The following is a 14,866-nucleotide window of genomic DNA, read 5'->3' on the forward strand; positions in this document are numbered from 1 at the left end:
TAGAACTCATTCTCAAGGTGTGATTGCAGGACTCATGGGAAACCTGAGAATTGACTGAGAGCCGTCTACAAATCAAGTGGCTTTCTGAACTCAAATTGACCCCAGAAACCTGCAAACATCACATCTAATTCTGGGCTGGAGCCAGCACCTCACTTCTCAGTTTCAGCCTCTCATTATTGTCATGCTTTGCGAGCTCTGGTTCTCTCTGTCCCTCCTTGGTGCTGACCCTAATACCTGACATTTGCATCCTGGCGACCCCGGAGTCAAGGCACAAGGAGATCCTGAACCCCATGCCAGGGTCTGGTGAGGGGGTAGGACACCCAACAACTGGCAAGGCAGTGTCTCTTGTCACAACCATTCCTCACGATGGGCTGATCCCAATGCTCTTCCCTTCTGCCCAGGATTTTGGCCCCTCCAGTCCTGCCTGCCTCATTGGCCCCACACTCCATTTCTGTCTCCAGCCCTGTGTTGCTACTGAAAGTTCAGCTCAGCTTAGCTTATGCTTTCTGCTTGCTTTCTCTGCCTTCTGGCCCCTCCCGCTGAACGAGCTGCTCTTTTTTGTGGCCTCTTCGCTGTCTTGGTAGCTGTTTCATGTGTTCAAATAGCGTGTGTGTGTGTGTGTGTGTTCCTAGTTGGTCTTAATGGAAGTGTTACTCTGACATGAGATATTCCATTAAGGATGGAAACCTTGTTTGCTTTATTTGGCACTGTTTTAAAGATTTATTTGGCTGCACCAAGTCTTAGGGCACACGGGATCTTTCCTTGTGGTATGTGGGATCTAGTTCTCTGACCAGAGATCGAACCTAGGCCCTCTGCATTGGGAGTGCTGAGTATTATCCACTGAAACACAACGGAAGTCCCTTGTTTGCTTTATTTTAGTCTTTGCTCAAAAGTCACCTTCTCAAAGAGGCCTTGGCCTCTCAAAACAGGACTCTTCAATCCCTTTCCCCTTATGTTGTTTTGTTTCCTATTCATAGCACCCATCATTATGACTTCATATTACATATTTGCCTATTACCTCTCTCCCACAAGATTGTAAACTCCGCAACCAAATGGTTTTAATTTTTTTTTTTTTAATTTTCTCTCCCACCGATGTCTAGAAATGCCCTTGCAGACACCAAGGGCTCCATAAATGTGGAAAGAATGATGTTGTGTTATCCAGTGGAAACACAGATCTGGTTTCTGTCCCCAAAGTTCAGTTCAATTAGGGAGAACAAAACCCCAAAAGGCTGAATGGCCACACGGTAAGAACAAGACCCAGCGGCTGGGGTTTGGGAGAGTCCCAATGTCCTGGGCTGGGCAGGGTGGGAGAAGAGATTCAGGGACACTTCCAGGAGGCTCCTGGAGGATGTGAGCAGGAAGATGGGAAAGGAGGGCATTTCTAACAAAGGAGCAACCCAGCAAAGCTTGGAGGTGGGACTGAGGACCCCAAGCCTCCTCAGGAGTCAGGCAGGCAGTTTTCCGAGCCTCACACCCGTCTGGATCCGCAGGGCAGCAACCCCGAAATCGAGCGCCCCCTGGTGGCCAGCCAAGTGAACAGCCAAGTCGAACACATTTACTGAGGGCTTTATCAAACATTCACAACAGTGCTTCGGTGGGAGGCCTTGATTCCATTTTTAGCGGAGCAAATGGAAGATCCGAGAGGTTAAGTCACTGACCCAAGCTCACCCAGCTCTGCCTCTAGAATCTGGAGTCTGGAGAGCCGCCCCAGTTGCTCTTCATCCATCAGAGATTCAGGTGGTACTGGGGATAAGGACTAATTCCACCGTCTTGAAGAGCCCCAGGTGGACCTGGGTGTGAGCCCCCAGGTGGGGCTCCAGAGAGGTGACCCCAGGCCAGTTATGGGCCTCGGGCTACAGCCAATGAGATCGTGGTGCGTGTGAAATGAGATGGCCCAGCGCCTGCAGTACACTCAGCGCTCACACAGAAGCACCATGAGTGCTGTAACTGACATGTCCATCCAGCTGCGTGTTTGTGCTTATCCTACTACAGGCAAACACGATCATCAGGCGGGCAGTAGGCGATCGAGAAGGGTTAGGGCTATCTGAGCACGTCCAGAACCCCACAGAGGTACAGGCAAGCAGCCCCCTAATTCCCACTCACTCAGGAATGGAAGGTCGTTTAGTGCTCTCCTCTCTGAGACCTAGGAGTCCCCAGCCCCCAGCCCCAGGAGCCTAGAGCCCCAGCGTCTGCAAGATCGCAGGTTAACAGGTTCCGTCTCTCTCCCAGCTTCACACGAAGCCCGGGCTCAGGTAACTCGGGTTCATTCCGTGTCATTCATAGGCGGCCCCGTGCCCCCACGGCGCTGGATCCCCACGGGGAACTGGAGTCTCTAGAAGTCGGGGACCGGCTCGGAAGTCGGCGGTCGGGACGGCTGCGGCTCCCGTGGCGGCCCCTCCTCGTCCAGCCCCCGGCGGCCCTTGCCGATGGCCAGGCGGGGCCGGCCGCGGTTCAGGCCGTCCAGGAGCGCGCAGGCCTGGCAGAGCGCGCGGCTGGCCAGCGCCCCGCAGCGGGAGCAGGCGCCGGGCGGCGGGGGCCGCGCGGTCGGGGCCAGCGCCAGGCGCTCGGCCGAGTGCACCAGGTCCAGCACCGCCGACGGCCGCGCCGCCTCCAGCATCTTGAGCAGGTCGCGCGCGTGGCCGCGGAAGGCCTCGGGCGCGTACACGCACTCCTCGGAGAAGTAGTCCAGGCGGCGGAAGTGCGCGTACAGCACCACCTCCTTCTGCGATGCCAGCTGCAGCGGGCGGCAGCGCGGCAGGGCGCCCCCCTCGCCCGGGGAGCCCAGGCCCCCGCCCCGCGCCAGCCGGCCCGCGTCGCCCCGCAGGAAGTTCATGAGCACCGTCTCCGCCATGTCGTCCGCGTTGTGTCCTGAGGGAGGGGAGACGGGAGCAGTGAGGAGGGGGCCGGGGCCGGCGGGGCCTCGGGAGGAGACCCCGGGGCACCGCGGGGTGGCCTGCGGGAGGCTGCTGGGGGACCCGGCGAGAAACGAGAGGGCGACACACCCAGGCTCCCGTGGAGCAACCCGGGGTGCCTCACTTATCCCCCACTTATCGCAGACCAGGCCCCGTGCTAGGCGCCCTTTCATGTATCGAGTAAAAGTGCTTTACGCAACAAATCTCACTTCAATCTCAGTGAAAAGTGTACTTCAGACTGCATAGACGTCCACATGGCCTTTGATGGAGACTCTCAAGTGGGCTGTTGACACAAGTGCCTCTGGGAATGCAGATCATGGCGTTTAGAAGACCAGGAGGCAGTAAGTGCGCATCTACACAACAGTCACCGTAAAACTGAAGCTCAATTTATTCTGCAACTTGTCATCTTATTTTTGTATGTGTGTGTGAAAGTCGTGTCCGACTCTTTGCGACCCCATGGAGCCCGCCAGGCGCTTCTGTCTATGGAATGCTCATACTTGAGTCTAGAGTAAAAATGGGTCTTAGGGCTTCTCAACCCGACCATACTTTCCCTCCTGAGGGCCTTTGCTGTTTCCTCTGCTCAGAATCTCTCCCAATCCCCTTTTGGTCCTTCATCTAAGGACCCACTCAGCCTTCAGGTCTCTGATTACTCAGGAAACTCTTCCTTTCTCCCTTCACTAGGTCTTCCTGCATCACTTGCCTTAGCTGCACTTACAGGTTGTAATTATGTATGTGAGAAATGGACAGGATCAAACACTGGCTTGTGCATCATCGTAGCAGCAAATGTTTATAGGTTTACTGTTTCTCAGTCTCTCGTCTGAGTGTTTCATACATAATTCATCTAAGTCCCAGGAAGTCTAGGATCTGGATAATATTAATAGCCCTGTTGTATAGGAGAGGAAACTGAGGTTAGGTAGTTTGTTCTCCGGTACATAGCCCGCATGTGGTACAAAATAAATGGTCAATAATTATTTGTTGAAGTAATGACTGGGACAGAGAAAAAGTTAGCAGAGAGAGAATGAAAGACAAAAGGAGTTAAAAGACACAGTTGCGTTTCAGACTATAGATGGCTTTTGATGGGCGATATCCCGCCATGCCCCTCCTTTTATGAAAAGGGACACAGAGAATGTCATTTAAAAAAAACTGCAGAAAACCACAGCCCTAGCCCCAGAGAGTACTCTTCCACCCCTCTATTTGCCAGCATGTGTGTGCCAGCATGTGTGTGCCAGCATGTGAGCCCCCGTGGCTCAGCGGTGAAGCATCCGCCTGCAATGCAGAAGCCACAGGAGACGCAGGTTCTGTCCCTGGGTTGGGAAGATCCCCTGGAGGAGGGCATAGCAACCCACTCCAGTATTGTTGCCTGGAGAATCCCATGCACCAAGGAGCCTGGCTGTTGTCGGCTACAGTCCATAGGGTTGCAAAGAGAGACGACTGAAGTGACTTGGCATCCATGAATGTTACCAGATAATGGCAGTGACTCAAAAGCTTGTAAAGATGTGCACACGATATGCCCATGAACCTTCAGTGAGCGTGCATATCCCCTTCTTGCTATTTAGATTCTCCAATTAAGACACACGAAGCCTCCATTTTACCACTTGGGCACGCACTCCAGCGCCCTTACGGTGCCCTATCCTGCGCATGCGCCCCTCCCACCACGCCCGCTCTGGGCCGCGCCTGCGCTCACCGGTCACGACGTGCGTGGCTCCCACGAGGCGCGCCCCTTCCTCCAGCGCGCGGCGCCGCAGCACCCCGCAGAAGGTGCAACAGGCGCGGCTGCGGCCGGAGCCAGCCGTGCTGCGGGCCACGGCGTCCATAGTCCAGCCCCCGAAGAGGTCCGCGTAGGCCACGACGGTGAGCGGGAGCTCCCAGCGCGCCGCCTGCCGCCTCACAGCCGCCAGCGCCGCGTCCCGGTAGCCGCCGATGCCCTCGTCTACCGCCACGAGGTGCAGCGAGATGCCCAGGCGCGGGGCCAGCTCGCGCAACACGTGCGCCAGCACCGTGGAGTCCTTGCCGCCCGAGGCGCCAACGGCCACCACGGCGCCAGGGGGCAGCAGGCGGCCCGCGACCACCGTGTGCAGCACCTCGGCCTCGAAGGCGGCGCAGAAGCAGGCGCCGCACAGCGCCTGGCCCGAGCGCGGACGGCGGAGGGCGGCGCGCGCCTTATGGCAAGAGGCGCACTGCGGGGCGGGCATCGTGGGGTCCTGGAGAGGCGGGAGGGGTCGGCTTCTCCTGTATGGGTGGAGAGGGGAGGCGGGTTACATGTGGATTGGGATTGCGGGGGTCGTTGCTTGCCTCCCGGGAGGCTGCCCAGATAGTACCCAGAGTAAACCCATTGTCGGTAACACTCTTTCCCGCAGCACTGTGCAGGCCTGGCACCTTCAAGTCTCATCTTAGCCTTTCAATCACTCGTTCATTCTTTCATTCAGCAAATATCCACTCAGTACCTTCAAGGTGCCCAATGTTCTCTAGGAATTGGGGACACAGCAATGAGCAAAACAGGAAAGGTTGCAGGCACTAAATTCTAGTGGAAGAGCCGACTCAAGATACTTTCCAGATATGAAAAGTAGTAATATGAGGGAATTACTCTCTGAGCTAAGGCCATAAGGAGGAGTCAGGCATTAGATCAGTGGGAAGGATTTTCCTGATAAGAGTTAACAGCAAATGCACAGGACATGAAAGGGCAGGTCCTGTCTGTGTTCAAGTGCGTTGTGGTCGAAGGCGGGAAAGGCTCCGGGGCCTTGGAGGTTGGCAGGGTAAGGAGCTTGGACTTTTATTCCGAGAGAAATAGGAACGGTTGGACGGTTTTAAGCTCTATAGTGACAGAATCTAATTTTTAACAGGATTCCTTGGCCTGCGTGTGAATGGGGGGTGGAGCGTGGAAAGGACTGACATGGGCAGACCAGTGAGGAGGTTCCTGCAGTGATCCAGGTAAGCAACAGCGGTAGCTCGGAGCAGAGTGGAGACAGTGGAACTGGAGAGAAGTGGTCAGATTCTGGATCTGTTGCGGAGACAGAGCAGATGGGACTTTTACAAGCCTTGGGCGGGCGGGGGCAGTGGATGAAAGAAACAGGACCCAGGACCTCAGGTTTTGTTTTGACTTGAGCACTTGGAAGGTAGTGGGACCATTTAGTAGAGAGGAGGTGGGGGTTAGGGAAGAATGAGGAAATACTGTGAGAGGGGGGGTTTGGGCATGGTAGATTTGAGGTTCTTTGCTCTGGAAGTCTTTTCAGAACCCTGAGCTGGGTGTGTTGCCGCCTCTAGATTTCCACGGCCACCTAATCCCCTCCTTTACCCGCGCCCCGACCACTCTAGGTTGTAATCGGGACTAAAGAGGGTGCGCTCGCACCGCACCCAGCTTGGGGCGGGGGTGGGTGGGAACAAGGAGTCAGACCCGGCCGGCAGAGTTCAAATCAGGAACGCCAACTGTGTAGGGCACTCCTGCCTGGAGGGCCGCCGGGAGACAGGCTTTGGGGGTTTATTGAGGGGAGTGCTGTCTCCCCATTAAGACCGTCAACTCCTCCACTGCAGTGCTACAAAGGTGGGAGGAGGCACTCACCTGAATAGAACCCACGCGGGAAGGTCCAGGCTCCGAGAAAGCGCAGAAGCAGGTAATAGAACTACGACTTCCAGAAGGCTTTGTGGTCTGCCCGCCGACAACTCCCAGGTACCCATGCGGCGGTTGAGTCGGTGGCGCTTACTGCTTTCGGACGAGCTGGGCCTACAACTCCCGGCGGTCCTCGCGGCGATGTCTCTAGCTCCGCCCACAGCTCCTAGAGTGCTCCTTGCTTCCGGTCCCGCGAGAGCCCCTCGTGCGCTTGCGTAGGAGTGGGTACGGTCTGTGGTTCTTGTGGTTCTTGCGCTTCCCTGCGTAGCGCGCCGTGTGTGGTTTAGTCCAAAGATGGGTGCTTTTCAAGTTTTGTGCTCTTGTGGAAGCATGGTGGAATTTGTGGTGGGGGTGGAGAGGCGTCGGAGTGGGGTATGATGGGGATGGGGTGCGAAAGGGAGAGGTAGCGAGGGCGCTGGACCGATTCCAAGGTTCTGGCTTACAGTCTGGGTTCTTGGGCGCGCGCGCCCGGCCCCGGCTGCCGCGGTGCGGCCTGGAGGTGTTATGCTTATGCGGAGCAGAAATATAGCAGTTTGCGGTTCTTACACGCGTGCACCGGGTTCAGGTCAAGAACGCGGTGAGCAGTTACGCTCAGGCTTGGTGAGGGCTCATTGCTTACGCCTCCTGCCTGTTGGAGTTGAAGGTCGAGCTCCGGATGGAGGGCAGGTGAGACGCGTGAGACGGAGGGTCCCCGAAATCAAAAGCCGGAGCACCTTCCCAAGAATCAGCCGGAGCCCTGCACCCAAGGTCCAGGCCCTCAGCTTCTTTCCAGCCCCCAAACTGCCCCCTTTCCTAGCTGTTATAGTCTGACATTTTCTTATCTCTACGCCTGTGAGACCCTTGAGAGGGTAGGGATGGGGGACGTTTGAGTGTCTGAACCTATTGGCTGAAGCGTGGTCATCGGGTTCATTCATTTGTCAGTCATTTCCTAGGGCTTCCCGTGTGCCAGGTACTATCCTCTGGGCGTACCAGGCCTGGCTGGAGAGATAAGGATGGCAAAGCTTGATGTGGAGGGGCAGATGACCGGGGCTGCAGGAGTCCAGAGGTGACAGGTGCTGCTGACCAGGGTATGGGGTGGGGGTAAGGGAGCGGGACTACACTTAGTAAGGAGTCAGCAGTGTGCCAGACACTCATCCCCTGCATGTCCCTCGCACTATCTCAAGTTCCTGGTCAGTAAAATGGGGATGATAATGGTACGTGCGTCATAGTGTGTGTGAAAATAAATGAGTTAGTAGGGGAGTGTTTACTGGGGGGAAAAAAAAACAAAAAACTTTTTTCTGTTTGTTTGTTTTCACTTAATTCTCATAACTGGTCGTGGCTCCCATTTCTGGAACATGTCTAAGTTTTCTTTTAAAGGAAGTCTTGATTTGGGCATTTCAAAACCTTAGACAACCAACCTACAGAGAGTCTAAGGCAATTCTCAGTTGAGGGTGAGTTTATCCCCAAGAGAACATTTGGTGATGTGTGGAGACATTTTTAATTGTTGCAACTATGATGCAAGGAGCAGAGTGTGGCCGGTACCCGGCAGGCAGAGGCCAGGGTTGCCGGTAAACATATGCTGCACAGGATGGTCTCCACAACGCAGAATCATCCGGCCTCACATAACAGTAGTGCTGAGGCGGAGGGGCCCTGACTTAAGAGGTATTCTGTGCTTTGGTTTTCAGCCCCCAAATCATTATGCACATTCAGGTGTTCCTGTAGGCTTTGAAAGTTTCTTTGTTTAAGTATTTTAGTAGCTCTCCAACACCACTCACATACTTTTGAGTGAGAAGTTAGTTAAAAAAAAGTTTGTCTTACACTGGATGCCATTGAAAAAAAGAAAGTGGATGTGAAAGCTGGCCTGCAAGGGTGACTCCATGTGCCCCTTGCTTAGTTTCTGTGACCTTGAGTGAGTGACTTGACCTTCCTGGGCTTCCTGTATTCAGTGGGGATGATAAAATAGCAGCTGTTGGAGGAACTAGATGATTTCATATTTTCAAAGCACCCCAAACCGTGCCTGGTGCTTCGTTAAGTGCTGTGAAAAGAGCGGAGGGCAGTGTTCTGTTCTTTATGTCTCTTCCCGGGGCTGCAGCTTAGTACTCATTAACTTTGTTTCTGAAGGGAAAGACTGAGTTGCTGTCAGGGGCTTCTGGAGGATGGCTGCAGCTTCTCATCATTGCAGGGTAAAGACTGAGTCCCTCAGCTTCGTGTTAGTGACCTGGCCCCTGATGACTTCTCAGCCTACCTCTCACCGTGCATCTCTGGCAGGCCCCCATATTTTCCAGAGGAAGAATTTTTTCTGCCGGATGTCTGCACACGCTGTCTCTTCTTCTGAAGACTCTCTGTCCCACACCCCTCCTCCCCCAACACCCTGATTCTTCTTTCTCATCCAGATGGCCATGTGGGTATACTTCCCCCAGGAAGCCCACAGGACCCCTCCTCCCCTGCCCTGGTTTAACAAGCCACCTCTGGGCTCCCATGGCCCTTGGTCCCTTGCTTTGTCAGAGGCCCTGTCACCTTGGGTTGTGGCTGTCTCTGTTTCACTGTCTCTTTGGGTTGGGTACTTTCCAAGAGAAGGGTTTGGTTGGGTTTGCATCTGGGTCCATAGCATCCCCATGCAGAAGGCCTGGGACAGAGCAGGCAAGGTATTCATGGCCTGTCCTGAGCTGTTCCTGGCCTACCTCTCCTTCCTTGCCTCCTCCTTTTATCTGCACCCCAAGGAACACTGAGCTCAGGCACGAAATTGCTGCTGTGCAATGTGGTGGTTAAGGAGGGAGGCAGCCTGGTTCAGATCCTGGGATCTGGTTGTGTGAATGTGGCTAAGTTACATTTCCTCACCTGTAGGGGATGAAATAGTCCACCCTTCAGAGGAGTAGAGCAGTGGTTCTCAACTTGGGATGATTTTGACTCACAACTGGGGTTGGGGTACTGGCATCCAGTAGGCAGAGACCAGCAATGTTACTAAATCTCTAACACACAGGTCAGCCTCCATGGCAAAGAACTAGCTTGCCCAAAATGTCAGTAGTGCTGAGATTGAGAAGAGATACATGCTGAGTGCTTAGAACAGCTCTCGGGCCACAGAAAGCACTCTAGATAATTAGCTGCCTTTACCGTGGTGGCACTAGCGGTAAAGAACCCGCCTGCCAAGGCAGGAGACACGAGATTCGGGTTTGATCCCTGGTCAGGAAGATCCCCTGGAGGAGGGCATAGTAGCCCACTCCAGTATTCTATCCTGGAGAATCCCATGGACAGAGGAGGCTACAGTCCATAGGGTTGCACAGAGTCAGACAGGACTGAAGTGACTTAGTACGCTCTATGACTGCATACACCAAGCTCCCTGTTGCTCCACCTCTCTGCCCAGAATACCCTTCCCCCAGCTTTGGGGCTTAGATGTCTACTTGTCCTTCAAGACCTACCCAGATGTTACCTCTTTGGGGAAGCCTTCCCTGACCTCTACCACCGTTGTAACCCTAAGACACACCTTCAGTCAGTCAGGCAGTCAGTCTCTTTGGAGTAACACATACAAACCGGGACTCAAACTCATGCTCTTTTCATACCTGAATAACTTTGAGCCTCAGTATCCCTTTCTATGAAACCAAAGGATGGCTTTGAGGATGAAATGGACCAGCACCAGGCAAGTGTTTGATTAATGTCAGGACTCCCATTGTGGAATGTAGAGTCAATAAAACCTAAAGGCTTAGTGGTGGTTTAGATTGAGGGCAATTGTTAAGAAACATGCTTTTAAATATGTTTTACTGCAGAAAAAATAGGAACAAGCAAAATTATCTGTAGCACAAGGAAAGTTAAGAAGAAAGATGTTATGCTATGTTCACGAGACCCACTTCTAAGGAATAAAGACTCAGAAAATGAAAGCAAAAGGGTGGGGAAAGATATACTAGGAATTTAACTCAAGAAACCTTTTAGCCACATGAGCCACCAAACAAAACATTTTGAATCAAAAAGCACTATTAGTAATAAATGTCATCACAGATGAAAAAGGAATAACCAGGATGATGAAACAGTTCTAAACTCAGATGCACCTAACAACATAATCCCAAAAGAAATAAAACTAAAGTTAACAGGAGGACAAGAAGAAATTGACACATTCCAGAAGAACCGTAAGTGACATTTTACTGCATCTCTCATTAATTAATTGACGGCATTAAAGTTATGGAAAAGTTGAACATGACCACTCACAAGCTTGCACTCAGTGACTGAAATGAAACCCAGTGATGCGAGAATATAGGTTTTTGCCAGGCACATGCAGATTATGTACAGAGGTCCAAGGTGTGGCTGTTCAAAATGGTACCCACCAGCCACGTGGCTAATGAGCACTTGAACTGTGGATAGTTTGAATTGAGCTGTGCTGTAAAGGTAAAAGTATATCAGATTAGAATACTTTATGTGCAAAAACCATGGAATATCTCACAAAAATTTTTGTATCTTGATTACATGTTGAAATGGTAATCTTTTTTAAATGTAATATTAAAAATTAATTGTACCCATTTATTTTTACTTTATAAATGTGGCTAGTAGGAAATTTTAAATTCCATCTGTGACTTGTATTATGCTGGATAACAGAGACCCACAAGTGAGTCTCAGCAAATAGCAAAGTCACTCTACTCCCCAGGGCAAGGGACCTTGATCAAGAAGCTTAATATGTGTACTTCTGATCTAATAAATGAATTTTTCCCATTAGCCTCTATTTTATGATGTAGGAGGGCTTCCCTTGTGGCTCAGCTGGTAAAGAAGCCACTTGCAACTCGGGAGACCTGGGTTTGATTCCTGGGTTGGGAAGATCCCCAGGACAAGGGAACAGTTACCCACTCCAGTATTCTGGCCTGGAGAATTCCATGAACTGTATAGTCTATGGGGTTGCTGAGCAACTTGCACTTTGTGATTTAGGAAATGGCCAAAACAGCTTTTCATAAATCTTGAAACTAGCTAAGACGTAAGAAGTCTGAGTTATGTGTGTGTGTTCAGTCAGTTCAGTCGCTCAGTCGTGTCCGACTCTTTGCAACCCAATGAACCATAGCACACCAGGCCTTCCTGTCCATCACCAACTCCTGGAGTCCACCCAAACCCATGTCCATTGAGTCGGTGATGCCATCCAACCATCTCATCCTCTGTTGCCCCCTTCTCCTTCCGCCCTCAATCTTTCCCAGCATCAGGGTCTTCTCAAATGAGTCAGCTCTTCGAGTCAGGTGGCCAAAGTATTGGAGTTTCAGCTTCAACATCAGTCCTTCCAATGAACTCCCAGGACTGATCTCCTTTAGGATGGACTGGTTGGATCTCCTTGCAGTCCAAGGGACTCTCAAGAGTCTTCTCCAACACCACAGTTCAAAAGCATCAATTCTTTGTTGCTCAGCTTTCTTTATAGCCCAACTCTTACATCCATACATGACCACTGGAAAAACCATAGCCTTGACTAGACAGACCTTTGTTGACAAAGTAATGTCTCTGCTTTTCAATATGCTGTCTAGGTTGGTCATAACTTTCCTTCCAAAGAGTAAGCATCTTTTAATTTCATGGCTGCAATTACCATCTGCAGTGATTTTGGAGCCCCCAAAAATAAAGTCAGCCACTGTTTCCACAGTTTCCCCATCTATTTGCCATGAAGTAATGGGACTGGATGCCATGATCTTAAGTTTTCTGAATGTTGAGCTTTAAGCCAACTTTTTCACTCTCCTCTTTAACTTTCATCAGGAGGCCCTTTAGGTATAGGCATATATTATATTATATATTTATATTATATATTGAAAAGCTTTGTACCACTACCTCACTCATTTTAAGTCGACACCTGAAGTATTTCAACATGAAGACATTTATGTTATTTACTGGTAGAAACCGTACGTCTTATAAGGTGACATGAGGGTAGGCTGTTCATGGAATAATTATTTCATTACATCACTCAGATAAGTTTTAATTATCTTAATGAAGAATGTGCACCAATTCTAACCAGTTACCTGGATATTATGTTCAGTGTAACTTGATAATTTTGTCCCTGGAAACATTCCAGTTAATTTTCTTTTAATTAGCTTCACTAAATTGAAATGCTTTTGGTTGTTCTGAAAACAGAACATCCCAACATGAGCCAAGCTTCGCCTTCACCAAGATGAGTAGAATAGAACACCTTAACGTACAGGGAGTTTTGTGTACATGTCCTACTTGGAAGACTTCTGCCTTGTTAAAACGGCTTCTGTATCCTCAAAGACATTTCTTACCTCCTTGGAAGTCAGGAAGTTTAGGGATGGCCTTAGAACAAAAAGCACGATCTGATTTTGGGCATGGACTTCTGAGCCTAACAAATGTAGCCAGAAAGATATTCTGGGAATTTCCTGGAGGTCCAGTGGTAGGTCTCTGAACTTCCACTGCAGGGGTTGAAGATTCAACCCCTGGGTGGAAACATGGTTTTCATCCTTAAGACACACTAATATTTCTAATGTGAGATTTTCTTTGCAAAGGGGAGTTTCTCAATGGTCTGCTTTCCACACATTCCCTGTTGGCTATGAAAATACATAATTATTAGTGCAAGCTGTACCATGTCACTTGTGAAACATGGTTGTTTACTTTCTTAATTTGAAGCGGGTAACATGGATGAGCATTGCTGCTAGTTTAAGACATCAGAATTTTTTCATGAAATCTTACATGACTTTGAGAAACAAAACATAAAATTTATCTTTTCATCAGTAATGAAATGGAGATGCACTTTTTCTTTTTTTAGATGAAACAACAGAAATTTATTTTTTCATAATGCTGGAGGCCAGAAGTCCAAGGTCAAAGTTTGATATCTTCTGCAGAAGGAACAACAACACACCTTTATGCTTCCATACTTATATTCATGATAATACTGCCAAATTCTTTTGAAAAATTGTTTATAGTTAAACTTTGGCCTTCACGGACCCCAAATGCAGTAGTAGTGTGTGGCACTAAATCACAAACGCTGTGGGTACAATAGAGATTAATTGTAAAATAGGAGTAAGAAAACAATCGCTTGAGATCTGTAAGACTCTCAGGCTCTAAAGTACATGCCTCCCATGTATCCTGTGGAATCTGAAGGGTCATTTTTACCAGATTTTTCTAAAGACAAATCATTTGAATAACAGCTGCCTTTCCCGTCCCAGCACAAGGAGGATGGGAACGTGAGTCTGGGCATCTGCACTCTGCAACCAATGTGATGTGTAACTAACACACTTGCTCTGTTGGTGACTCCCCGGAAACCACCATATGCATCCGACTTCTGCATGAAGTATCATGCTCCTGAGAGGACGCACCTCACCTGAGACTCTTCACTCCTCCAAGCTCACCGACTCCCTGCCTTAGAACAGGAAATAACACCATCAAGGCTTTGTTGGCACCTCCTGTTCACAGAGCAGCTGGACACCAGCCCCTGTGACATGACTCAGGCGTGGTCCACACCCACAGCACTCCCATCCGGGAGATAGGGATTATGACAAGCCCTGCTGTTTTCATCCCAGCAAATGCATCCATAAATTGCTGCTGGGCCAACTCTACCAGGGTATTTCAAAGACTGGTCTTGGTCCCCAAAGGACAGCACCAAATCCAGCTGAAGTTCCTGCAGTGTTTCTTGCCTATTGATGGAGAAGGGCATGGCAACCCACTCCAGTATCCTTGCCTGGAGAATCCCATGGACAGAGGAGCCTGGGGGGCTACAGTTCATGGGGTCCCAAAGAGTCAGACACGACTAAGTAACTAACACACTTCTTGACTGTTGAATCTCTTCTGTGTGTGAATGGGATGTATTTCCACCATAACTGTGGGGTCTTAGTTCTCATTTTGCTTAAAAGAGGGGTGTCTAAATCTACCTGTGCCACTCAAAGCCTGGGTGGTATTCTCTGAAACAGTGCTTCTTTATTTATTTTTGGCTGCAATGGGTCTTCGGTTGCTGCAAGTGGGCTTTTTTCCGGTTGCAGTGAGCGGGTGCTGCTCTCTGGTTGTCATGCTGGGGCTTCTCATTGCAGTGGCCTCTCTTGTGGAGCACAGGCTTCGTATTTGTGGCTCTAGGGTGGAGCACAGGCTCAGTAGTTTTGGTGCATGGGCTTTAATTCCTCTGTAGCATGTGGGATCTCCCCAGAGCAGAGATCAAACCTGTTCCTCTCCCTGCATTGGCAGGAGGATTCTTGCCCACTGTACCACCAGGCAAGTCCACAATGCTCCTTTAAAAGCTGCCTTTCCAGCTGAAAGGCTGCAAGAAATACCTGACCCACTTTGCTACAGAAATTGGATTCTTGTTTCCTTAACGCTCCAAAGTTGAAGGATTTTCTATCCCTGATCACATTCTGTCTTGCCCCGCCTTTGAGATTTGGTCTGGAGCATGCCTCTGTACTGAGATCATTTTCTAGTTCATCTA

The 14,866-nt window shown here is 50.4% G+C and overlaps 1 protein-coding gene and 1 long non-coding RNA gene across 2 annotated transcripts; one reads left to right on the forward strand and one right to left on the reverse strand.

Annotated features, from left to right (window-relative positions):
• Positions 1–857: 857 nt before the first annotated feature.
• LOC113875595 (cytoplasmic tRNA 2-thiolation protein 1-like) lies at positions 858–9,671 on the reverse strand. Its single transcript, XM_027514134.1, has 3 exons — positions 6,469–9,671; positions 4,597–5,141; positions 858–2,868 (listed from the first exon to the last, which is right to left on the reverse strand). Exons 1-3 carry the CDS (start codon positions 6,582–6,584, stop codon positions 2,333–2,335), a joined length of 1,197 nt encoding a protein of 398 aa, XP_027369935.1. The 5' UTR covers positions 6,585–9,671; the 3' UTR covers positions 858–2,332.
• Positions 4,677–6,522, forward strand: LOC113875620. Its single transcript, XR_003506314.1, has 3 exons — positions 4,677–4,763; positions 5,753–5,840; positions 6,441–6,522. It is a non-coding gene; the product is annotated as an uncharacterized LOC113875620 (long non-coding RNA).
• Positions 9,672–14,866: the final 5,195 nt, after the last annotated feature.

The sequence above is a fragment of the Bos indicus x Bos taurus genome, chromosome 18 (assembly GCF_003369695.1).
Source record: "Bos indicus x Bos taurus breed Angus x Brahman F1 hybrid chromosome 18, Bos_hybrid_MaternalHap_v2.0, whole genome shotgun sequence".
Classification (NCBI taxonomy): domain Eukaryota; kingdom Metazoa; phylum Chordata; class Mammalia; order Artiodactyla; family Bovidae; genus Bos; species Bos indicus x Bos taurus.

What these genes read in the sequence shown, in the direction of transcription:
- LOC113875595 (XM_027514134.1), bottom strand. Translation starts at nt 6,584, where the DNA reads ATGGGTACCTGGGAGTTGTCGGCGGGCAGACCACAAAGCCTTCTGGAA. An exon ending in CCCGCGTGGGTTCTATTCAG is followed by an intron (nt 5,142 to 6,468) that starts GTGAGTGCCTCC and finishes CCACCCATACAG; the next exon opens with GAGAAGCCGACCCCTCCCGC. An exon ending in AGCCACGCACGTCGTGACCG is followed by an intron (nt 2,869 to 4,596) that starts GTGAGCGCAGGC and finishes CCCCTCCCTCAG; the next exon opens with GACACAACGCGGACGACATG.